This window comes from Liolophura sinensis, chromosome 1 (assembly GCF_032854445.1).
Source record: "Liolophura sinensis isolate JHLJ2023 chromosome 1, CUHK_Ljap_v2, whole genome shotgun sequence".
Classification (NCBI taxonomy): domain Eukaryota; kingdom Metazoa; phylum Mollusca; class Polyplacophora; order Chitonida; family Chitonidae; genus Liolophura; species Liolophura sinensis.
In genome coordinates this window covers 35,750,341-35,777,979 of record NC_088295.1, presented here as the reverse complement: position 1 = coordinate 35,777,979, position 27,639 = coordinate 35,750,341, and the positions used below count along the sequence as shown (strand labels likewise).

General features: G+C 37.3%; 1 protein-coding gene across 1 annotated transcript in view; it reads right to left on the bottom strand.

The window, feature by feature from the left end:
• Nucleotides 1–332: 332 nt before the first annotated feature.
• Nucleotides 333–27,639, bottom strand: part of LOC135475011 (poly(ADP-ribose) glycohydrolase-like) — a 29,263-nt gene continuing 1,956 nt past the window's right edge. The window contains exons 3-20 of the mRNA XM_064754743.1: nt 27,170–27,440; nt 22,665–22,720; nt 21,693–21,741; nt 20,202–20,280; nt 19,514–19,612; nt 18,973–19,089; nt 17,819–17,887; nt 16,842–16,916; nt 15,300–15,389; nt 13,822–13,982; nt 12,430–12,509; nt 11,717–11,853; nt 11,163–11,310; nt 10,099–10,177; nt 8,572–8,680; nt 8,205–8,310; nt 7,322–7,453; nt 333–3,527 (exon numbers count right to left, since the gene is read on the bottom strand). Of these exons, the coding sequence (XP_064610813.1) occupies nt 3,355–3,527; nt 7,322–7,453; nt 8,205–8,310; nt 8,572–8,680; nt 10,099–10,177; nt 11,163–11,310; nt 11,717–11,853; nt 12,430–12,509; nt 13,822–13,982; nt 15,300–15,389; nt 16,842–16,916; nt 17,819–17,887; nt 18,973–19,089; nt 19,514–19,612; nt 20,202–20,280; nt 21,693–21,741; nt 22,665–22,720; nt 27,170–27,440 (2,030 nt within the window). The 3' untranslated portion in view covers nt 333–3,354. The remainder of the gene's footprint in view (nt 3,528–7,321; nt 7,454–8,204; nt 8,311–8,571; nt 8,681–10,098; nt 10,178–11,162; nt 11,311–11,716; nt 11,854–12,429; nt 12,510–13,821; nt 13,983–15,299; nt 15,390–16,841; nt 16,917–17,818; nt 17,888–18,972; nt 19,090–19,513; nt 19,613–20,201; nt 20,281–21,692; nt 21,742–22,664; nt 22,721–27,169; nt 27,441–27,639) is intronic.

The window sequence follows — 27,639 nt, the reverse complement described above, 5'->3', positions numbered from 1 at the left end:
TATTATTCCATTCATTGAAAAATGAACAGTAATAGATTAGCTATGTCAAACCATTCACCAATGCTCAGACAAATTCATTCAGATATCACTGCATAAATTCCCTTTTATAAAAGGATGTTTAAATTCATCTACTGATAGGGTGGTTAAAAGGGGTAATTTTAATGTCCGAATATGTTAATTAAGACAGCAATTTTTGATAAAGTATAATTTCAATTAAAAAAAAACAAAAGACAAAACGTTCTGCCCTTTTCAGCTCATACAGGCACAGAAACTTGACTAGAGGAGTGAACCAAAATGTAGATTTCATCAAATACTTTATTCTGTTCATGTCTGATATTGTTTGTCTGAGACTCCTAAACAATGTACATGTGCACTGTCATACATTCTGACACAGACTGCTGAAATTAGGGAGACATACAAGAAAACACAAAGTGGAAATGCTTTTGTATGAAGCAACTTGTATTTGTGGACTTTCTCTTGGGGAAAGGAGTGAGAGGAAGTGGGTTAGCAGGAAGCGTAGTTCTACATCGGAAGGAACAACAATATTAGTAATAGTACTTTATACCAATTATAACATGAGTAAGAATAAAAGTTCAACTAAAACGTACAGAATTTGAATGTTTACATGTACAACTAATGACTTTCCAGTGTTTCTCACACATTACAAACTTCAATTTATTAGCAAACAGTTTAAGAAATAAATCAGAAATTCATTTATACATGTAATTTAAAAATTTGGTTGAAAGTTTTACTTCTCAAGTACCCATAAAAATCAACTTAGTTGAAAAGATATTGGATCAGTTGCCTTAACGCACATTAACGCAAGTATCATAACGCACATTAAACCGACTATATTATTAAGCCACTAATGTTATGATTAATATTTGTCCTCATTGAAAGAGTTTATGTAATGAGGTAAGTATTGCTACATGAAAAAAGAAATACAGAATGATTAAGTACACATATCCAAAACCTAGGAATAGCAGAAATTCACACAGACCTAGAACCTGAAAATTAAATTATGTATAGAAGACACATACCATCTGCACATCACATACATGTAGCACTGAGTGTTTAAAGTGAAAAAGGCCCCATGTACATAATAAATGGATATACATGTAGGAGCCAACCTCCATCAAAAGATCTACAGACATATATAAATATTATACACAGTAAATCTCTAAGTGTAAAAGAATGTTTATGGGTTGCTATTTATTGTCTTATAATAAAACGTAATCAACAAATGGTTTTCTTTTCATGGTTCTTTTACTCATCTTGCACATTAATACACTAAATGTCATCATAAGCACCTGTACTAAAAGTCATATGGTATCATCTATATGGTTTGATTCCCCAGGGCTCTGCCGCCGTGGTATAAATGAAATATTCTTGAGTACAGCATAAAACATCAATCAAATAAATAAATAAATAAATATGGTTTGAAATAAAGTGTGTATGCAGAATGGAACAATATATTAAAGCTAATACTTGTGTTGTAAATAATTCATAACATGATGTAAATGTATCTACATATTGTAGTTACGACTTTGATAATGAACTAGGCCACTCTGTACACACTGTTAAGACAGATAGACACACAGGAGGATTGAACTGACTTGGGTAGATTAGGTTACATCCAGCTGGTTAGGGTTTTATCTGCCATGATGACCCATACTTTAAAGTAAGATCACCATAAGGGAGTTTGATGTATTTTTGGTGTCCATTTCACAAGCTTCTTCTTCTAAAAAGGAATAAATTATAACCTCTGCCAAAGGAGGGTTATTTTATTCCAGTTTTTATTTGGCTCTCCCTTTGTCTTCCAGCCGCTGTTCTGTCAGCAACTTAACACACACACACACAAATACTGTTCTCCACGGATTGGATTTTTTGGGTGCATGGGTTGGCCTTCAGCTCACGACCAATCAAGTAGAGAAATACGTACTGCAACTAGTGAAGGACTGACAGCAACCTGCAGTTGGTTGAGTTTCCCCCAGGCTCTGCACAGTTTCCTCCCACAACAATGATGGTCGCCACCATATAAGTGAAATCTTCTTGAGTACAGCGTAAAACACCATTCAAATAAATAGGTTGGAAGATTGGACTCTTGGGGTGCCTTTTAACTTTATATTTCACATTAAAAGATGCAAGAAGATACCCCAGAAACATAAAATAAATACTTAAAATTCAGTTATCATGAATTATAATGGCACACAATTCTTCTGTAAAAAATGATGTAGATGATACCGAACATTTCCTTTGCACAAGAAAAGCACCCATCGAATAAACTTTGGACAAATATTGAATCTGCTATAAACTGTGAATGTATATTGGATAATTAAGACGGAACAGTAGAGATTACTCAGGTAACAAACGCATGTCATACAAAATGGCTGAATATTTATTTTGTGAAGTCTTAGTCATTAACTTAAATAATATTAAATAAATGATAGTCTTCCAGCATATAATGCATCAGACATGAGATAATAAAAATACTGCTGTCTTTATTCACCACTTAAAGTCTCACATCATCATTTACGTCCCAAATGCAACAATGACACCTTACTTCTGTATTTTTATTACCTTGCTACTATATACAACTAAAGATAAACAAATAATCTGAGACTTAATGTACCAGTCACACAGCTAGTAACAGCCAAAAAGATTCTACAAGGACTTGCTCATATTGCTTAACCTAAATCTTGTAACGAAGTGTAAAATATCCCCTACTACCCTAATTCCTCAACCTTTTTGCATATAAAAGAGCAACTTTCAGTGCTATATATGCACATTTTTAACCGGTTAGTTGGGCAAAGTTCAGGGATACATTGCATACTGCAGTCAGAATATGCTTAAATAAACAACTTGCAAAAGTGTGAAAAGGTTCAAGAAATACAGTATGTCAAATAAGTGACTATATACAACTAAAAAATAAACAAATACACCGAGACTTGATATACCAGCTACACAGTCACTAACAGCAAAAAGATTGCACGCGGACTTCCTCATGTTGCTTATTCTAAATTTTGTAATGAAATGTAAACAAAATATCCCCTAGTAATACCATATGTGATATGACAGCAGTACTGGTGAGCAGACTTGAGCACCAATCCATTTCTCTTCCAAACTAATCCATAAATTTAAAGATTAAGAGGACAACACAGATTTGGTTTGGTATGCAAGTGTGTGCATTACATGTACCTTAAAAGTACAATTGCCACCAATAAATATTCAGAGAACATATTTAAAAGCATAACTAACAGAGCTGTCAATCTCCAGTTATATCACAGTCACTTCTGTTATATCGGAAGTAGACAATCCACAGACATACATGAATATTTATGGTCAAAAACTGTTTTATGGTGTGTTAGCCTTATAGTCAAAGCTGCCTTGCTCTGAAAGTTCCCCTTTGTTGGACATGTTTTCTTCAACAACCATGCGTATGTATTCAAACAGGGATATCTCAGGGTGGCCGCGACAGTTTTGACACACGTTGATGTAGTACTGCGAGATGATTTTCAGTATACCTCCTGAAACAATAGAATCATTCCACATATCACACATACATTCCTGAGATACTGCTTGATGACCTTCAGGATATCTCCTCAAACATTCCACATATCACACACACATACATTCCTCAGATACTGCTTGATGACCTTCAGGCTATCTCCTCAAACATTCCACATATCACACACACACACATTCCTGAGATACTGCTTGATGACCTTCAGGCTATCTCCTCAAACATTCCACATATCACACACACACACACATTCCTGAGATAGTGCTTGATGACCTTCAGGATATCTCCTCAAACATTCCACATATCACACACACACACATTCCTGAGATACTGCTTGATGACCTTCAGGCTATCTCCTCAAACATTCCACATATCACACACACATACATTCCTCAGATACTGCTTGATGACCTTCAGGATATCTCCTCAAACATTCCACATATCACACACACACATACATTCCTCAGATACTGCTTGATGACCTTCAGGCTATCTCCTCAAACATTCCACATATCACACACACACACACATTCCTAAGATATTGCTTGATGACCTTCAAGCTATCTCCTCAAACATTCCACATATCACACACACACATACATTCCTCAGATACTGCTTGATGACCTTCAGGATATCTCCTCAAACATTCCACATATCACACACACATACATTCCTGAGATACTGCTTGATGACCTTCAGGCTATCTCCTCAAACATTCCACATATCACACACCCACACACATTCCTCAGATACTGCTTGATGACCTTCAGGATATCTCCTCAAACATTCCACATATCACACACACACACACATTCCTGAGATACTGCTTGATGACCTTCAGGATATCTCCTCAAACATTCCACATATCACACACACATACATTCCTGAGATACTGCTTGATGACCTTCAGGATATCTCCTCAAACATTCCACATATCACACACCCACACACATTCCTGAGATACTGCTTGATGACCTTCAGGATACCTCCTCAAACATTCCACATATCACACACACACACACATTCCTCAGATATTGCTTGATGACCTTCAGGATATCTCCTCAAACATTCCACATATCACACACACATACATTCCTCAGATACTGCTTGATGACCTTCAGGATATCTCCTCAAACATTCCACATATCACACACCCACACACATTCCTGAGATACTGCTTGATGACCTTCAGGATATCTCCTCAAACATTCCACATATCACACACACACACACATTCCTCAGATATTGCTTGATGACCTTCAGGATATCTCCTCAAACATTCCACATATCACACACACACACATTCCTCAGATATTGCTTGATGACCTTCAGGATACCTCCTCAAACATTCCACATATCAAACACACACACATTCCTCTTATATTTCTTAATGACCTTCAGGATATCTCCTCAAACATTCTACATATCACACACATTCCTCAGATATTGCTTGATGACCTTCAGGCTATCTCCTCAAACATTCCACATATCACACATACACACATTTCTGAGATACTGCTTGATGACCTTCAGGATATCTCCTCAAACATTCCACATATCACACACCCACACACATTCCTGAGATACTGCTTGATGACCTTCAGGATATCTCCTCAAACATTCCACATATCACACACACACACATTCCTCAGATACTGCTTGATGACCTTCAGGATATCTCCTCAAACATTCTACATATCACACATTCCTCAGATATTGCTTGATGACCTTCAGGATACCTCCTCAAACATTCCACATATCACACACACACACATTCCTCAGATATTGCTTGATGACCTTCAGGATATCTCCTCAAACATTCTACATATCACACACATTCCTGAGATATTGCTTGATGACCTTCAGGCTATCTCCTCAAACATTCCACATATCACGCACCCACACAGATTCCTGAGATACTGCTTGATGACCTTCAGGCTATCTCCTCAAACATTCCACATATCAACACACACACACACATTCCTGAGATACTGCTTGATGACCTTCAGGCTATCTCCTCAAACATTCCACATATCACACACACATACATTCCTCAGATATTGCTTGATGACCTTCAGGATACCTCCTCAAACATTCCACATATCACACACACACACATTCCTCAGATATTGCTTGATGACCTTCAGGATACCTCCTCAAACATTCCACATATCACACACACACACACATTCCTCAGATATTGCTTGATGACCTTCAGGATATCTCCTCAAACATTCTACATATCACACACATTCCTGAGATATTGCTTGATGACCTTCAGGCTATCTCCTCAAACATTCCACATATCACACACACATACATTCCTGAGATACTGCTTGATGACCTTCAGGATATCTGCTCAAACATTCCACATATCACACACACACACATTCCTCAGATACTGCTTGATGACCTTCAGGATATCTCCTCAAACATTCCACATATCACACACACACACATTCCTCAGATATTGCTTGATGACCTTCAGGCTATCTCCTCAAACATTCCACATATCACACACACACACATTCCTCAGATATTGCTTGATGACCTTCAGGATATCTCCTCAAACATTCCACATATCACACACACACACATTCCTCAGATATTGCTTGATGACCTTCAGGATATCTCCTCAAACATTCCACATATCACACACACACACACATTCCTAAGATATTGCTTGATGACCTTCAGGATATCTCCTCAAACATTCCACATATCACACACACACACACATTCCTCAGATATTGCTTGATGACCTTCAGGATACCTCCTCAAACATTCCACATATCACACACACACACATTCCTCAGATATTGCTTGATGACCTTCAGGATATCTCCTCAAACATTCTACATATCACACACATTCCTGAGATATTGCTTGATGACCTTCAGGATATGTCCTCAAACATTCCACATATCACACACACACACATTCCTCAGATATTGCTTGATGACCTTCAGGACACCTCCTCAACCATTCCACATATCACACACACACACATTCCTCAGATATTGCTTGATGACCTTCAGGATATCTCCTCAAACATTCCACATATCACACACACACACACATTCCTGAGATATTGCTTGATGACCTTCAGGATATCTCCTCAAACATTCTACATATCACACACATTCCTGAGATATTGCTTGATGACCTTCAGGACACCTCCTCAACCATTCCACATATCACACACACACACATTCCTCAGATATTGCTTGATGACCTTCAGGATATCTCCTCAAACATTCCACATATCACACACACACACACATTCCTGAGATATTGCTTGATGACCTTCAGGATATCTCCTCAAACATTCTACATATCACACACATTCCTGAGATATTGCTTGATGACCTTCAGGACATCTCCTCAAACATTCCACGTATCACACACACACACACATTCCTCAGATACTGCTTGATGACCTTCAGGATATCTTCTCAACAATTCCACATGTCACACACACACACACATTCCTGCATTGTTGCTAGATGTAACTTTGATGAGTTTCAGATTCTCTCCTCAAACATAATATTCCACATATCAGATAAGTTCCTGTAATACTGTTGATTAATGTTCAGGATGCAGGTTCGAATAACAACACATGAGACACTCTAACCATTTTGTCACTGAACAGCAACTTTCTCCTTGTGGAGATTCACAATGTATTAGACCACAGTTTCCTTGATCATTTAATAATGACCATGTCATTGTTTAATACTATGTGGAGAATATTACATTAATTTCAAAACCAGTGAAAGATTAAACAAAAGCTTTTCCGACCTATGCAGTGGTTCTTGTCTTCCTTGAGAAAACTATGGATTTCAAAAAGTTCCTTCTGAAGTTCAACATCATGAAATGTGAAGTAGCAGACATCTCTTCCTGCTTCTGCTGCAGCCATGAGCTGGATAAGTGCTGTGGAGTGTAAAAATACAGAGAGTATAAAACAGTTACAACAGACAGAAGACATCGTCATTCAATTTCACTCAGAAAAGTTAAAAATATTATCAGGTCTTCTTTTTAATACGCAGTTTATTTATTTATTTTCATTGATGCAAAACTCAAGAATATCTCACTTATACAATGGGAGGGAGATCCACGAAATGGCAGGGAGATCCTCTCCCATGGCCAGAGAAGAATCCAGCATAAGCTTGACTTGAACTCACAGGTGACAGGCTCCTGGGTCATTGCACAAGGCTGGAATGCTAGCCACCTTTGCCATGGAGTTTACCCCAACATGCAGTTTACACACGCTACATGTGTAAAACACGTGTTGAGAACTAAAGCTTCTTTAGCACCATAGTTTAAACATAGATTTGCAATAGATGTCAAAGATGCAACTTTGCTGATAAATTTCTGACATCACAAAGAAAGCCACATAGTCTGGCATCTTTGCTACACCTAGTTTGATCAGTAAAGTTCCACTGTTAAGATGTTTAAGACTTCTGCTGTAAGCCATTTCTCTTATCTTCATCATATACATGTATCTTTATAAACAAATTATAAGGTAATGTTATAATTAACATTTTTCTTCCAATTGTAACAACTCTGCCAAGAAACCATTGGCTTTTACAGGGTACAAATCATAATGAAAAAAAATAAAAGGGTACGCCCTAAAAGACAATGCCCTAACAGTGACATTATAAAGGAACGTCTTCAATCTCACCTTTCAATTGTTTCTCTCCGCCGAAAGCTCCACAGCCCCAGTTTCCTGTGCACACTGCTGATCGGGAACTTGCAGGGATGTGGGGATTGTAAAATCCACAGTATGCCTGTAACCAAATGTTACAAAATGAAAGGAAGAAGTGATGACAAAATATGTGTAATCAAATGTTACAAAATGAAAAATGAGATTATTCAAGCATATTTTGCAGTATTAATTCGGTGTGGACTGATAAAATTAAACTTTCTGTGAAGCCCTGAAAGGTGTTCTTTCATGTAAAGGTTGAGAAATTAAAGTAGTTACTTCAGATAAAGAAGTGAATTTTGTTTTCCCTCCAAAGCTGCACTTACAACCCAGCTGTTTGACTAACCTTGTCCATTTCCCGCTTCACGCACCAGGCCTTGAACTGGTCACTGTAATTTCGTATCACCATGGCATCTATGGCAACTACCTCAGTTCTACGACGACCCCATTCATCTCTGCAAACAATAATATCCACATTGACAACTACAACTGGAAGGATAGTATTCTTACAAGCAGATCTGATATCAGTTTCATTCTTCCACGCTGATAGCTTTCAGAAATGTGTCCACTAAGCCTGGAATTAGGCCTATTCTATCGCGCTATCTTCAACGTGCCAGAATTGTATGCTACAATATTCTTTCTCCTTTAATAATGAAGTAATTTGAACTTTACATTACCATGTTATTCATGAATAATAATAACCATAAGGTCAAAACAAGAATGTAACTGGCCCGTCAACAGAAGCTAAACTTCGCAAGCATCTGTTTTTGAGTCAAGCTGACTGCACTTGGCATCGTCCAGACAAACAGGCACAAATCACACATATGGAACAAAGAGCATGAAATTTCTCATTGGCACCTATGTGATTTTCATATTAACAGCCTTTACAACTACAGAGACCATTAAACCACTTATTGTAAATTCCTCATTGGCGCCTATGTGATTTTCATATTAACAGCCTTTACAACTACAGAGACCAGTAAACAACTTATTGTAAATTCCTCATTGGCACCTATGTGATTTTCATATTAACAGCCTTTACAACTACAGAGACCAGTAAACCACTTATTGTAAATTCCTCATTGGCACCTATGTGATTTTCATATTAATAGCCTTTACAACTACAGAGACCAGTAAACCACTTATTGTAAATTCCTCATTGGCACCTATGTGATTTTCATATTAACAGCCTTTACAACTACAGAGACCAGTAAACCACTTATTGTAAATTCCTCATTGGCACCTATGTGATTTTCATATTAACAGCCTTTACAACTACAGAGACCAGTAAACCACTTATTGTAAATTCCTCATTGGCACCTATGTGTATTCATATTAACAGCCTTTACAACTACAGAGACCAGTAAACCACTTATTGTAAATTCCTCATCGGCACCTATGTGATTTTCATATTAATAGCCTTTACAACTACAGAGACCAGTAAACCACTTATTGTATAAATCTATGTGTCTGTAACATAAATCTCAAATCATTCTGCATTACTGTTACTATTAAAGAAATGTATGGACTGTAGATGCGCAGAGAAGAAGCACTCCCATACCATGACTAAATAAGCCCCTTTTGGGAGAAAATCAATTAAATCCTGTATTTTATAACCATTAACATGGATTTCATAGCCTTCAGTGTGCATGCAGTTTAATAATTTATTTGTTTATTTGACTTGCTGAATGCCATTTTCAGTTTAAATATACTGTGGTGGTCAGTTTTACGGGAGGAAAAAAACAAAGCCCTGTCCCGGGATTGAACATGCCCCTCCTGTGTTCTAGTGGCTGAAAGGCAAAACCTTGATCACTTGACCACTGCCTGCTCCCCAATCACCAAGCCAGAGAACTCCCCGTGTGATATTTCGCACCTTTCTGTCTGGTCAATGTGGTCACTGCTCCAACTGAAGCTGTCTGAGTAACCAGTGTAGTTACTGTAACGCTCACAACCTAAAACACACACAAATCAATTTGTCAGACACTATCCCAGCTTTCTGTGTGTGAGAACCGTGAATCTTTACATGTGTTCTTGCTGTTTACAACTCTGCCTCAGTTCAAACTGAAAGTATCATTCATCAGACTGTAAGACTGTATACAAAAACTGGACACCCTGTGTGAAAAGGCATGACTACTATAAAGTGTTCATTTTGTTGAAACTAGCTATTTCCAATCACTTGTTATAGAAATGAGGACATTGTAATGATGTATTATGCAGCCTTCCGTAATGCTAACAAACCTCTAGATATTAGGCCAAGGGATTGGCTTCAAAACAACTGCTCACTGCTCTATGATTAGTAGCCTGAATGGTAACAGCGTTGAGCAATGGTCAAGATTAGTTCACAAACAAATTTAGGTAAAAGGCTCAACAACTTGGTGTCTAGTACACACTTAAATTTTCATCATACTGAGAACAATGTCTGGATTTGAACACATGATAAATCTTACTTGTACGTACACTTTACAGGTAAATTAATTATGGATTAGCAGAAAACAGTTTCTTTTTCTTCTTCAAGAATGTTTTTGGATATGACAGCAGTCAGGTTTGAGGTTGAGGAAATCAGAGGGCCTGTAGTAAACCACTGCTCCTCCCCTCACAAACCTGCTCATTTTCAGTCGGAGCCGACGGGGCTACATTCCAGCCTGTAACACACTTGGCCAGGGGTCTCAATGGCTATAGTGTGACGTTTCAGCTAGATGAGCCATCAAATGTTCAATTCCATTGTATTTCATCTACAGTTTTGACTGTAATCGACCTTAAAATGATACTTTTGATGGCACCTCTGATAAGAAATTAATCAAAACTTTTTAGTACCCATGTTAGGTGATACATCAATGAGAATCAAACAAAAAATGGCACTTGAAAAAAGCTAGACTTGTATGAAATATAGTATACTAAAGAAAAGAGTGAGATTTTGTGGTCAGAACTGAGATTTACCTGTCATGATGAGACACTCGTTTTTCTCCAGCACCTCCGTGAAGAGTCGGGACACGATCATCTCTGGGCAGATCATGAAGCGAATTTCCTCCTGGACAAGACCACGGGACAGAGCCCCACCCCCAATGAACTTGTTAGCAAAGTCTACCTGAAACACACATCTCATCATGATGACCCGATGAGCAACACTTGGACACAGGTACAGCTACTTCATTACATGTTCCCCGCCCCTGATGAATCCATACACAAATCATGTCACTGCAAAATTTCTGTCGAAAATAACTATTTCTACACATTGGTATAAATTGTAATTAGCTAAAGTTAAGGAAAATTATGATACCGCTCAAAATAAATCAATCACCTGAGACAACAACTAAACATCAAACATGTACCCTGATACACAAAACACCCTGACACATGACTTTTTCTGGTCCATGCTGGTAAGTTTCAAGAATTTCATTTTCCAGCTGATCAGATTTACATCCCTCTCTGATGCCCCCTGGACAACTAACAATACCCCTTTTGTCACTGTCCCCATGCTCTCAGACACACACCTGTAGCATCCCCTCCCCATCATCTTCTATCTTCTTATCAGTGGCCACGTGTAGCTTTGTCAGCTGTGTGCGGGATTCAGCCCAGTCAGGTAAATGCTGTAATGCCTGACGGGTAAATGTCACTGTTCCATCTGGCTCTGCAAGTCAAACGGTAACAACTGATAAATGTTTACGCATAGGTAACAGAAGTTCCCTGCAAATAACCAGATGATGGTACAAGTTACAAATGCACTATACAAGGCAAGGACTACCTGATTAGGCACTACCACAGAATATCAGATTGTGACTAAGATAAAAAAAAAAAATTATTGGCACTTTGCTTTCTATTACAGACAGCTTGTGAAACGCACTACCACTGTAAAGGTATTCCTATCTGATCAGGAATCTACGGCCACTATGTAAAGTAAAGCAAAAACTGTATTTATTTATTTGTTTGAATAGTGTTTTACAACATACTCAACAATATTTCACTTATATGATGGCAGCCAGCATTAAGGTGGGAGGAAAATGGTGGTGGCAGTGACTGGGGAAACCCACGACCATACAGAAATAAAAACTCAGAGATAATATTCCATTATCTGATGGATAACAAATCAAATATCCAAAAGGATATCATCGTGAATTTAAATAAAAAATCATACATAAAAATTTCTGTAGCACAATTAGTTTCAACAAACTGGCGTAATCAGTGATGATTTATGATTGTTGCTCACCACAGTCTGTGACCCGGGTGAAATAGGCGAGAATACATTTTAGTTTCTCAACTTTCCTTGATGAATGTCCTGCAAACAGACTAAAAAATATATGGTGTTAATTATTATGAAATTTGTCTACATTACTAACATGACCACAACCAGGTAACTTGACTTTCACTAAGTCTTATTCTGACTTTACAATCAAGCAAATAAGAATGCTATGTTGGAGGTATTTTGAAAATCTGTGAAATTGGGTATGAGTACATGTCCTTCATACATTTAACATAGTGTATTATTAAAACTGTCTGAACAATAAACGCTGAAATTCTTGAAACAAGTACGAAGTTACTTGTAGGTTGCATGAATGTTGTCAAAAGCAACACATTTAGGTTTTTTTTTACAATCTGTTTCCTCTTGGCTGTCACACGATTGTGAAGTTGAGGTTTGAACATGTAGGGTTTTTGGAAACCTTCCTTGCTGCATGCTTTTTTTGTGTTTAATTATAGGTTCCTGAATTGATATGGCCAGAAAATAAAACACTGCTGCAATGGATTTATTTATTTATTTGATTGGTGTTTTACGCCGTACTCAAGAATATTTCACTTATACGACAGCGACCAGCATTATGGTGGGAGGAAACCGGGCACAGCCCCGATGGGAAAACCCACGACCATCCGCAGGTTGCTGGCAGACCTTCCCACTTACGGCTGGAGAGGAAGCCAGCATGAGCTGGACTTGAACTCATAGCAACCGCTGCTGCAATGGAGAGACAGTTTCGATTTGTTACATTTATATGTGGTGGCAGTCCTGTGAGATCACCGGATAAAGAAACGATCATGCAACCTTGTATACTGAAAAAATTAATTATTCAGCCATTAAATTGAGGCCTGCAGTGTAGCCCGTAAATTTAGACAAAGTATGCTCAAATGTCAGCTGGCCTATTTGGCATTGTCATGCTTAGGGAACAGTGAAGTTTTGGAATTTACAGGTTTGTTACTTTTGCTCAATAGTTTCTTCAGCTGGGGAATCCCCCAAGCCTTTCCATCAAAGCCTGGATCCCATCTGGCATAGACTGGTAACAGGTAGGACATGATGTAACATATGTTGTCGCTACGGATGCTTTGAGCAAGAGGTCCCAGGCCTGCCATGCAGAGTAATGAATGGCGGGTGGGCATGGAGAGTGGGTCTCATCACCCTCTTTCATCATCTTGAGCCAAAGTAACCAACATGTGAAACTTTAGGCCATTTACCATAGATATACATGTATGTACCCTATTGCACACTTCCAGTCTGGATGACATACATGTACCCGACTGCACACTTTCACTCTGGACTCAATACACGTACCTTCTTGCACACTTTCTGTTTGGCCGGGTGACCAGAAATTTACCAGAGTGTACTATACTTTACCTGTTGAAGTTAATATCTGGGTAAGAGCTATACTCGGAGTTCCTCCCATGAGCGTTACGTCGGGGGAAGGTACAGAAGAAAGCATTGGCTAACAAACAGGATATCTGTAGCTGACTGAGTGTAATACTGTGCGTCTTGCCTTTCTTCAGCATTGGAATGGGCTGTTCAATTTAAGAGAAAATGTTGTCAAATAATACACAAAACACTGATATCATTATCACAAGGTAAAATTATGTCTATATAATTCAAAAATTTATTTTTTAAATTTGGTTTATTTTTAAGCTGTAGTTGTGACTTTTTTCACTTATGGGAGGTGCACCGTTGCTGGCTGGATTACCTAACAAACCCAACTTTATTACTAAGTCACACTTAAGGCTGTCAAGGGTGGATTCGACCCTGCATTCCATCACAGGTTAATTGGCTGTGGCAATATGGACTCTTTACTCAAATCTGAAAAATGATGACCCTCAGCTTAATAATTTATTTGTTATAAATTTGTTATTAGTCATTTGCCAGAGTGAAAATCGTCAAAACATGTTCGCATACATGCTCATCAGTTATCCAAGTTTCAGAACAATAACCAGTTCAGAGATTCAGATTTGTCCCTTCTGCACTGGGTTAAACATTTGAAAGTTCATTTGATCTGTTTGTCCATTAAGGTCATGTTCAGCTTTATGGTTGCCACAAATTCTATCTACTACATTTGTTCATCTACCCTAATTCTTCAACCTCCTCTGCACCCAATATTTTGAAACATTTTGAGAGAACTATGGGGTGTAGAGAAATAATTTGCACAGTTTTACGAAGCTTGCATTTAGTGGTTTTGTGGTTAAAAAGGTCAAAGATTTACAGTCTATTCACATCTATATTTGAGCTGTTCCTGTAAGTAGCTCACTCATAAGTAAGAAGATAATTTCCCTTCAAAAATCACACGCCAAGTTAGAATGGCCAGAGAGGAGTTAAGCCCTCAAAGCCTAAATTAAAAACCCAGACAATACTCTTACTTCTGGTCAACTTATTGGGATGGGTCTGTCATTACCTTTGACAGCTCCTAATGTTGTGCTAAGGTTTTCTTACAAACCAAAAATAGGTTTGTACTTTGCTACATTTTGCTTTTGTTGTCGCATCCATAACTGGTAATGACGCTACATGAATAAATGAAGGTACACGTATATTCTAGACCTTGGAAATGTAAAAAAAAATAAGTGTGCTAGATACAAATCTGAATGGCGTGTAAGGAATTTCCCAGAAGTTCAGGCAGATTAGTGTTATCATACACATGAGTCAAAAATATGGACCTCTACGACACAATAACATCTTGTCTTGATGCCTTGTTAAATACCATAAACAATCTGAGACAAAAAATACACATGTTTATAGAAATTCAGTTTTCTTGATCTGCACTGCTGCTGACGTTCCTAACTTATTTTTGTAAAAGAACAAGATAAATTAATATAACATTACTTTTTCAGACATACCTGAGTGCAGATATTGGGTAGTCTTAAAGCCAGCATTGCCATTTTCTTCACAGTTGTCTTGAAAAATTTCTCTCTTCTCTCATAGCAGAACTGTTAAGAATAATTAACAAATATTAGGAGAGAGGTTGAATTACACCAAATGGAGCACAATATGCATGTTCAATGGCGACAAAATTGACGCTTCCAAACTCATATTTAGTTCTTATGTACAATAAATCAAAGCAAACATTTCCACTTTTTTTGTATTTTAAATAAGGATCTCAGAATTTTGTGATGTACATGTAGCCGTTTATTATAAAAATGTACAGCACAGGCAACAGGTATAATTTGATACTGGTCACTTAAGCAATCAAAATCTTAGTCTGCTTTGAGTGCTTGAAAATACATGTAGGAGTGTAAAAATTAACTGCCTCATCCAATGTCACTTTGGTATGCTACTTTAAAGTACTTATTATTCGCTGAAATTTATCTTTGCGGATTTTCTCCAAAAATATGTTTGCGGGAAATAATTTTTGCGTATTTAAGAGAATACTGAAAAACAAAACTTAAAATCTAAAAATTTTCCAAGATATAATATGGCCGAAATTATTCAAGCCCATAAAACAGGTATCATCATGGGTGGCTTTAATCCTCCTTCGTTTCCTGTGGTGTCACTAATCCTGGTGATCTGGATCAGAGATTAAAAGAATGGGGGATGGATTATCACTACTTAAGAGCATTACTTTTGTATCTAACGTGAGCAGTACTCAGAACAGGTGTCACTTTTTTTCGAATCACTGTTAAGTACTTTTAAACAGCTGGCAAAGTGACCTGTCACTTTTGAGCAGTTCAACACAAAACATATGAATTCACCATTATTGGCGCCAGTCACTCATTCTTAATCAAGCAACACAGTAATTTTTCCACTGTTTTCAGTTTTAATTGTCCTCTGTAGCAGGTCAGAAACCGCAAACATTGCCATAGCTGTCAAACAGCCATTGTCTTGTTGTACACACTTCACAGTTTGTTAGAAGCTCACTCACTGGATCACAGGAAAGACACAGCCAACAGGATAGTGTGTATCAGAGCGACATTCATTAGAAGCCAGCACATGTTGGTATCTGCTTTTCTTTCATAGGGAAGACTGATCAAACTAAAGACGAATAAACTCCCACTTTGTTTTATACCCACCAAGCCTTAGCACCAGAGTTTGTATATAATGAAAACATAATTTCCCTTCCCTGCTATTAAAAAATTTAGCTGGCCCCTCAGGCTTTCTTACGCAGCTCCCGCAACTCTGGCAAAGATTTCTCTTCATTATTACTACTACTTGTAGTATATGATTCAATACTAGATATTTTTTTCGCTGCAATTATTTTTCTGCGAAATCCGTAAAAATTAAGTACTTCACAGTATGTCCTGTAAGGCCAGTGTCACTACAGTTCTAAATTCCTAATTGTTTTGTGGAGCTTGTTGAAATTATAATAAACAACACTGGAACAAAATTTCGAAAATTTCTTTCCAGCAATATGCTAATGATGAGTGGATATTTCCCTTTCTTACCTCTGAGAAGACTCTCTCAAGAGCATAGAAATCCCATTTGTTTGAGTACCTGGTGTTGTAGGACAGAATGGCGTGCTGTGGAGAAGAAAAATAATGTCAGATAGCGTGTTTTTACCTGCACAGGGGCCTAAAATTACTACTAGATATCAAATGCCAATAGATCTCTGTCTTTTGTGCTCAATTGGTCCTCCTTGATATTAGTTTGTCCTTCAGTTAAATAACAGAAATCATGGTCGAAAATGTTGTACAATTTATTTTCATCTAAATGTACCTGTAATGTGTCTAAAGAAGCCAAGTTTGGAGATAACTGTTTGTTTATAAATGTAGGACCTCGGAAGCTGAACTAAATAAACATTTATAAATCACAGGCCAATCAGATCAGTGTTTGTTTAATTCACAAGTCCACTGGCTTTGAATCAGGCCACCAGTGTTAATTTTGTACTCTGCAGATGTAAACTGATAAATTTGGATTTGGGGATGAACAATTTAAAGTCACACCTCTTTTGCTTCTCTGTTTCTAGACGACTTCCCTTAACAGCTATTAGTGAACGAAATCACAAGAAATTCCTAAATAACGTTCCATGTGTTAGTTTCTTTATTTCTTGGAATGGACAGTTACTTTGTGCTTACAAACATGTCAGTTATATAAATCACACTGTTAGTGGATGGAGAAAACACAAGGTTGTAGAGGAATCAGAAAGCCTCCTCATAAAGATTACTGGAATATCACTCCTTCATACTATAGTGGATACACAGAGGCAAGATAAATACAATACACCTTTGTAGCTACATGTACATAAGAATACATATCATTAAATCAAACTCCGGACATACTTTCTCTGCAGCTGGTTAATTTTTTTTTTTTTGTGTAAGTAAGTCTTCAAAAGAGAATCACTAGAATATTTAACCTTAAATAAGCAGAATTCATGTACAAAGTAAGAACATGAGATTAAACTATACTTGAAGAAAAATCTTACCTCAAGTTTAAATGGATTACCCAAGTCACCTTTCAATGCCTTTTCGATTAGGTCCCACCGCTGTCTTACCTGAAATAAAACAGAGCAGCAAAGGAGTACATACAATAACGTTCTTTAGTTCTTCTACAAATGTAACTGTTCGACCGCAGCCTGTATTGGGCAGGCAAGTCTTACCAGAAAAAGGCACTTCCATAGGTAGAATGTGTTGATCTCACATACATGCATACATACACTACAGAATCCAGGTTTGTTTAACAATTTACGGAAGAAGTTTTACTCAAATAAAGCTATAATTTTCAGCTAAGAAAATTCTTAGGAATGATGACAGTCCTTCAAGATTCATATGATTTCAGCATGGTAACAGAGATTATGCTTAAATCCATTTTTACATTCTATATAGGATTCTTCAAGACACAGTCAATGACTCAGACTACATCAGCATTCATGGTTTAAAATTGGATGAAAACCTGCACATCATTACTTACTGGTCGTGTCTAACTTCATATATGTAAGATATTTTATGTTTTCAAGCTGACCATGCAACTTCTAATTGTAGCAGGAGGGATTTCCTATTTATACTGCTGCTTCACCAAACCCTCTCAAGGCCTGACCAATGCTTGGGCTTTCCACCAAATGTTGAGTATTAAGAGAAGAGATAATGGTTACTGACTGTAATCTCCCCGATGCATACAAGATCAATTGACTGAAGGATTGTTGTCCAATGTCACACTCACGAATTTTCCAATCACGATGGCAGTCAGTTTTATGAAATGGAGGAAACCAGATTGCACCGGGTTAACTACCAACCTCTGTCAATTTACTGACAAACTTTCCCATAGGTGATACAGAGACAGACATGCCATTGGTGGATAAGTGGTGTTCCAAAGTGATGATGTGATTGTGTAAACAGCCCTCAGAGAGCCATCAATCGATTATCGTCACCAATGTTCCAATGAACAGTTAGAACAGCGCAATGAACACAGTTTGTGTGGAAGGCCAGGATGGAAGTCGCACCCTGTGTACCTCATGCACCTTACTCACTGTGCATATCTTGCTCCCTCACCCATAATTTGATGCCAGCTTAAACGCTGGATTGACAACCGTATTATTCCTGAGCATACAAACTGCAGCGACCAACAGGACTTAAACCTCACCTGCCCATGCACTGGGTATTCATTCTCACGTGAGCAGGGCATCCTGACATGGTCATTATCCCACTTATCTGTCCAGTGATCTGGGTAGGGTCGAAGTTTATAGAATCCGAAACTGTACTGTGATAAGAAAGCAAAAATATTTGTATTGTGGAAAAAGGAAAATTCTTTCTAATCAAAAACGATTTCCTTAATTTACAGCTCCACTTAATGTATGGAATATAAATCAATTATTTTTTTTTTTTATCTTTCCCATCTATAATTGTTTTAGTGCTAGCAGAATTTATCAGCATACTTTTCTTGTAACCACAGGTGGAACAAATCAGAGTGTCCATGGTAAACCGTCGCCCTTCACCAGGTCCCGGATAAACTTCCAGATGCCGAACTGAAGCCTAATGTGCAAGAGCTGGATTTGAGATTGCATCCTCATTGATTTAATGAATTAGTTTTAATACAGCTTGATCAAACAGTTGGGAGTCCAACTGTTTTACTTAGCTAATATGATTCCAGACATCGACTTGACATTTAAGCACGAAGAACTTACAGGAACACGAAACAACACTGTGTGTGAAGAGCTGGCATTCAGAGGCGGCAACTTTAATGAACAGGTCAGAGTTGTCTTTAGTTCTTTTATAGGCAATCCCTACAAAAAGAAAGAATATTAACTGATTTAGACTTACAAATATGAAGTATCAAACAACACGATTTTTGCACTTGATATACATCTTGTTGCAAAGTGAGGCAGAAAATAATTGCTTTTCAAATGTCTACACTGTACTGGGAACCGCATTTTGAGAACAACTAGGTGATCACACAAAAAAAATTATTTATTTATTTATTTATTTATTACCTGTTTGCTGTTTTACACTGTACTCAAGAATATTTCACTTATACGACAACGACCAGCATTATGATGGGAGAAAAACTGAGCAGAGCCAATGGGACACCCATGACCCTCCGGAGGTTGCTGGCAGACCTTCCCACTTACGGCCAGAGAGGATGCCAGCATGAGCTGGGCTTGAACTCACAGCGCTCGCATTGGTGGGAGGCTCCTGGGTCATTGCGTGGCGATGGCGTGCTTAATTCCGCTGCCACGGAGGCTACCCAAAAGCATCATAACTGCATTCCTATCTGTCTTTATATAACAGTTTTCATCATCAAACATAATGTGATAGGTAACTGGTAGCTCCGCGATGATATTCTAGGTTTATGGATCATAGAATTTAACTGACCAGCGCTTCAGTGTGTTCACTTGGAGGTATATATATGACATCTTCTTGCTCCTGAGAGTCTTCAGCAAATTGTTCAGAACTGAAACAAAGTTAACTAAATATCATCCGATGTACTTCAAAACAGAAGCAATATTACAGCTATTCTTATAAGCCAGAACAACAACGCAAAATGGCAATCTGGAATCCATGACAATTGTGCAAATGGACAAAATGTGAGTGGCAACACATCATCATGTGTTTATGCATATATCCACCAAAAATGAAAACTCTAAGCAGAAAACAGTTCGAGCTACAGCCCGGATACAAAATCATATCTATATATATAATAGTATATGTAGGGGAACTGGCGATCTGCTAACCATGACAACTGCGGAAACGAACAAATGTGAGTCGTGACACATCGTCATCTGCGTATGTATGTATCCACCAAAAATTAAAACTCTATGCTGAAAACAGTTGGAGTTATAGCCTGGACACGAAATCATATCTCTTTATTTAGTATGTATATTTATTTATTTATCTGATTGGTGTTTTATGCCGTAGTCAAGAATATTTCACTTATACAACAGCGACCAGCATTATGGTGGGAGGAAACTGGGCAGAGCCCGGGGGAAACCCACGACCATGCGCAGGTTGCTGGCAAACCTTCCCACGACCGGTTGGAGAGAATGTCAGCATGAACTGGACTTGAACTCACGGCGACCAAGAAAAATGGCTTTTTGGTCACCATGCACGACAACTGTGGAAATAAACAAACAGGAGTCATGAAACATTGTCGTCTGTGTATCTATGTATCCACCAAAAAGTAAACCTCTCTGTGGAATGGATGGATAGACAGACAAAATCGCGATTAAAGAAATACGCTCAGCCTAATGGCAGGGGCATATAAAAAGACATGGCATTAGAAAGAAAATGTTCATCGAAATCAACTGATTAATAACTATGAAACTAAGTACATTTCATTATTAATAAGAAGGTCAAGCCTATTTCAGGCCAAATATTCCTTCTATATATTGCATTTAGCAAGGCCATTCTTAATGTTAAACTCAACAATAAGGTCTTTACTGTTTCAATTACTATCAAATGCCCATGTTAATCCGTTCTTCACAGTGGGGGTTTGACACTGCTTAAGCGATATTCAGTATGCTAATTAATCCCATGATGCATTGCACACGGACTACCTAAGATATACTGGTTTACACATTACGTATAAATATTACTGATTCTGTGAAATAATAGCATGAAAAGGCAGAATGTTCACTAGTTCACTTCAGTTTTATCAAGTTATAATAAAACAAACCTAGTAATCTGTTCAAGTTTCTTCCACTCTTTTGGCCCTATATTCATTACAGTGAAAATACATGACATACTCCATACAGCAGCATGTTCTGCAAAAACAACACTGGCTGTTGTATAAAGGGTCAACCACATTTTCACAGTTCTGGGTTGTATAATCCACAAGTGATTTAAACAAGGTTATTATGTACATACTCTGAGAAAAGATCTGGTGACATCCCATAGCTTTGAGTTTCATCAGTACCTGTAAAATACAGAAGAAAGTTCTTTTTCCTTTTCCTCACATGGATTCATGGACAGATACACAAGTCGGACCTGATGTGTACATTCCAAAATAAAGGAAAACTTCCACCAGAAGTTAAACCCTTCTTAATATAATCAAAATGTACCACTCATACAAAAGCATGATCCGACTTCCCTGTGCATAGAACAGATGAAACAAGGCAATCGGAGAATACAGATAACTTACCTGATTGAGCAGTTTGTAAATATTCAAATACTGACCTCTAAACATTCAAATCTTGACCTCTAAACCAAAATAAAAAGTTGAATGATTGACATTACAATACACAGATATTATCCTCTAATTATATACTGCTAGGATCTTTCTATTAAAAAAACAAGAAAGACCAAAATAATTATACTGTCACAAATGATTCATTATCGTATGCTTAAGGACCGCAGAGCGGTGACTTCACGTCATGAAATAGTAAATCATTGCAATGGTAAAAGACACTGTGGGGAGTTATCGCACAATTTTAGCACAGAGGACTTTGATATACAAATCATGAACTGCATCTGGCAAATCCATGTACAAAGGGAGGCAAATGCAACCCTGTCAATAGCTGAGCAAAATGTTGAGCTATGAGGCAAAAGACTAGCTTGGTCTTTGACATACAAATTGCTACAGTCAGACGATTGGCTATATGTGTACTGCGGGTGGCAACTGCAACCCTCTGACTGTCCAAAAACTTTAATCAAACTGGACCCCGACGCCACCACCCACAGCATCTAATCCCCCTCTCACAATACCTCTCCTTACATCATAAATGTTATAAGGCCAGCTAAAAATTAGTCAAACCCTAACCTCACTACCCCACCTCACAAATACACGTACACATAAATACAAGAGAATGACTCAGTGACCCTCTGGTACTCGGCTCTTACCTTTTTCATTGCTATTTGTTTTGGAGTTTGACTTATCTGTAGTTGATTCGGAGACACTGTAAAAAAGAATGAAATCACATTTGTTAAGGACTACAAAAATTAACATTTTAAACTATTATACAGGTGATCACAAGTTGGGCTTTAATCACCCTTGCAAAGAAAATCTTACTTCTAATTCAGACAGCAAGCCTTGATGCCATAATAAACCATTTCTTACCAGCATGTTCAAGCTGACTTGAAGAAAATAATCAGAAAGGAAGTATCACATAAACTGTAAAACTGAACAAGGAGTTTTGAGTTCGAACTCTTTAATCACTGAAGGTAGAAAAGTCCAACTGTTTCATGTAACCTGTCAAAAATGTTAGGTAACTATTTTTGATCACATTCACCATAACATGGGCATCTGAAAAAGTGTCATAGAAAGTAATTTACAGTGGAGAAATGATAGACAAGATTGAGAATCTGAATGTTTGTGAACTTGAAAAGTTCCTAAAGAAAATAGATTTGTGCCTCTGGAAAGGGTGAGACAGGTGATTAATGTATTGTATAAAAATTAATGTAAACAAAGTTTGCCTAACATTTTTCACCATTCACATGACACAGTAGGACTATTTTTACCCTTGATGGCCAAAAGAGTTCTAACTCGAAACTCCCCTATTCTCCTGGCATAGTTGCCTATTTTTTCAGTGTATAAAAATTGTTTTGTGGTACATGACCTACGGTTTTTCTTGTCAAGTACATTTGCACAGTCTGAGTTGGCTGTGAGATGACAGAAGAGAGTGATTAGCCCCCTACCCATTTCATTATCTTGCATGCACATCAGCACCATGTGGGGTCAAGTCAAGCTGGAAGATTCCCCCACCAAGGAGCAGTCACACTCCTGAATTAAACTGAATAAGCAACAACTGCTACAAACTTGTAAATTTCAAAACTGTACTGTCTCAAACCATGGCCAAACAGGCAAGTTCACACCTGCTTCTCAGGTTGACTAAATTTATGGGCTACATTGCAGGCCTCCATTTAATCTGCCCACAGCCACAAGTTACTTGATCACTGCACTATGATTATCCAGGGAATGGTGTTATTCACTCACAATCCCCACAAATAAATGTAAGAAATCAGAATACCAATGCTTTACAGCAACAAAGATCTTACTGACAAGTATGTGTCCTCAAACTCCCATAAAATGTGTTGTTTCGTTAACAATCAAATGTCATGCCATTGTAGAAGAGTTCTATTTTCCCCCCATATCAATTCAGAATTCTTTAATTAACATATAAAACATGCTTTAGGCAAGGTTTCTGAAACCACCATGTATTCAAATCTCATTTTCACATTTCTGTGACAGACAAGTTCTATGCAGGGATTTATAGAAGTCCTAATTTTACAAGCAGAAACTCGAAATTGAGTAAAATTGAGTAAAAAAAAAAAACATTACCTACCAATCTGAAGTCCATATTGAGTTAAAAGATATTTTACAAACAAAGCTAAATTTTACATTGTACTGTGCCATTAACTATATATTTCTGATAACATCCATTTTATTTGTTTACTTTATTTGATTGGTGTTTTACGCTGTACTCAAGAATAAACAGCCATTTTACAGCTTGAAATGTAGTACATTTAATACAATTAATAAAGCAACTTATTTGGAAGAAATAGCATGTTTTCATTTTCTCTCATGCCAACATATAAGCATAGAAATAATATTTTTATTCTAGAGGATTTCTTTTCACCTTTAAATACTGTTTATTTAATACTGCCCTTTTCCTTTAAATAGACTTTTCCTGCATTGTTTTTCATGAGAAAATGGTATTTTCTAAATCTTCTCAGTTCTGTATTTATTTTTTTTCCAATTTTAGAGGCAGTCACATTACATCAGGTTTGATTCAAAGTGAGGTTGACAGACAAGATGGGGAATTAATGTATAATAAGATCTTTGTTTCAATGGATTTCTTGCCTTCCTTATCTTCCCAAACCAAACACACTCCTGCTGATTTCACACTTTTACAATATTACACTTATGTGACACAGCTAGTTTACCACAAACCGACCAAGTATGCATAATGTGGGGACAACTACAAACCTCCACATAATTAGATTACCTGTGTTTTAACCTTGCTTTGTTTTTAAGTCAAACAATGCATGCTACTAGGATAATAAATGGAAGCCAAGACACCATCTCTGTCCCATACATAATGACCCAGTCTACTGCTAAGAGCCTCCGTAACGTGTGGATGTACAGTGGCTAGGTAACGGAAATTGGACCATGCACATGCTGTGACAGTCAATCGCCTGAGGAATCTTCTTAATTTGTTTTGGAAAAGGTAACTCTATGAATTCAGTTTACTCATGTTTTTTCAACATTCAGTTATCAACAACTAAATTGGGTATGGTTATTTCTGTTGTTAAATTTTTAATTTAATGAAAATATGCAATTTCTGCCGCAAAAGGCTTTTGGTGAATTCCAAATAGTGTCGCAAGTTTATATGTGCTGGTCTGGGTAAAAAAACACCAAAAAAAGCATGAAAATAAACGTATATTAACAGAGAATCTTTCACCTTATTCCAGAAGGAAACAGAACCTTTTTTAAGCTACGCTGAGGCAAAGCAAGTGTAAAGGTGATACTCTTATTGCCTTTTCACAAATCTACAATAGTCCCTTTACAAGTATATCAGTGCTTTTTCAGTGGGTTAAATGTTTCTACTATATGGGTTTTTTACACAAAGTGCTTTATAGTTAAAACAAATATTTGACATATTCCACTTCAAATGTGTAAAAGTGGACACAAACTATCTCTAGGCAGTTTTATTTCTCGTTTCACACGATTAATGGTTATTTAAGCTCAAAGTGCATCATTTAGGATTGTAGTACATGTATATATGTCAAGTTTGAAATTTTCAACATCCCAGATGAAACATGAACTGCTGGTGGTAGGAACACAGACTTAAATTGACTGACTGCTTATGGGAGCATGAGCCTGTTCATTGCATTTGCGAACAGCCCACATAATCCCCTTAGCACCCCTGATACCCTACTCTAGTAACAATCAGATGAGAGTAATCATGGGATATCTCAGTTCAAAGCTAAAAGTTTACTTTATTCTTATGATATATATTAAGGTGATGAAAATAAGGGGTCCACGCTATCCAAGTGTGACACCTCTTGAAACCTTTTGGATTATTAATATTATTATCAGTCGGCTCGTAAAATATCTCGAAAACTGGTAAAGGTAGAAAAAACAAACTTTGGAGTTTTAATAACAAACATGTGAAGCAACTCAAATCCAGTTAATTTCTGCAGATCTTTTTTCTCCCTTTATCCCTTTCTTATGAAACTAATAGACACTTGACTACCAGTCTATTTTTTTGGTCTTTTTTCTTTCTGTGATGCATAGATTTGTTTTCAAAAATTGCAATTTAAGTCCAAAAAAGTGAAATTTCCCCCATATTTGGAGGTTATGTGACAGAAAACTGTTATAGCTTTAAAGCAGAAAATGCTTAATGCTGAGTACAAAGGGCTATATACGTACTGTGTTTGTGCGAAAAATCATTTAGGCATCCTAATAAATGCAGGACTAGTAGTGCTTGATAAATTATCCATAGACCAATTTACTATAAATGGCACTTTTCGAGTCCATACGCTATACAATGCATTTATATCAAGGTTGAATGTATGAATATTGTAAGTATTCTACCTGACATAATTTGGCATCCCCGATCATGAATCTTTTTCCGTTCTGTGAAGTATAGTTTTGTTGCAAATTGCGACAAACCTTAATTTCCACCACATTTGTTTGGTCACATGACAGAAAACTGTTACAGCTGTAAAGCTGAAAATGCCTGACTGCAAATCTCTGCATATATACTATATGTGTCCCTAAATTTGTTGCACTGTGTTAATAAATACTAGACTTGTTAGGTTTAAGAACTATCAAAATTGCCAAATTAGCACAATCGCAAGTGCAAGTTGTATCCATGTAGTATATAACATCCAAGTCCCTCAAGTATGTTTATTTCACTACAAACACTAACCACCCTCCCTGAAACTAATCGCTTCAGTGTAAATTTTGCCAATACATGTTTTCTGTCTTCTATGAGAACTCTCTGTTCTCTAATGCACATTCTAACAGTCTACGACTCAAATCTGGTTAATTCCTACCTTTTGTTCCACGTTTTTCCTTTTCAATTATCATGAACTTTACAGACATCAAGTTACCAGAAAAAAGACTAATAGCGTGAACCATGGCAACACCGCTGAATAACAGCTTTAATTATTACCAGTAATATTGTTATGTGTGACCTAATTTCTTTAGTTCCTTCGCTTGTGAGTGTGTGATTTAGGACATGATTTAAGTACAAATATGTACAGAAATTGGTGATATAGAATGTACATATTCACAAATAGCTAACTTAAATTATGAAAATGCTGAATATCGACACTCATACCATTATATCTGCGGCTGTTATATAAGTCCCTGATTATACCAACAGTTTTGAACTCACCCAGAACTAGTATTTGGTGGAGTTGATAATATGTCACTGTTTAGCCTTTTACGCCCCACAATGCTTGACATGTCAGATTGGCCTGGCTGAGAGGATTTGGTGTCAATTGTTGCATTGACATTTTTGTACATATTTAGAAGCTCACTGTCCTCTTTGCAATCCTCTTTTGCATCTAACTTTTTTCCAGTCGATTCATGAGCAGCCATTTTGTCATCAGTTGACTGTTCTTTGTCTTCACTTTGATTATCTGATATTGTAATAACTGGTATGTCTGTAACACAAAACATTTAATACAATAATTAAATTCCAATACATAATTTGTCACAACTCATGTACCGCTGGTACATTTCACAGTATGCAGCCTTCATTCACAGTCCATTAACTAAAGAGAGCTCTTTGCTTTCAGAAGCAACTTACAGACTTAGGCCTACATACGTGTATACAGCAATGGAGACCTGTCAAATGCCCGG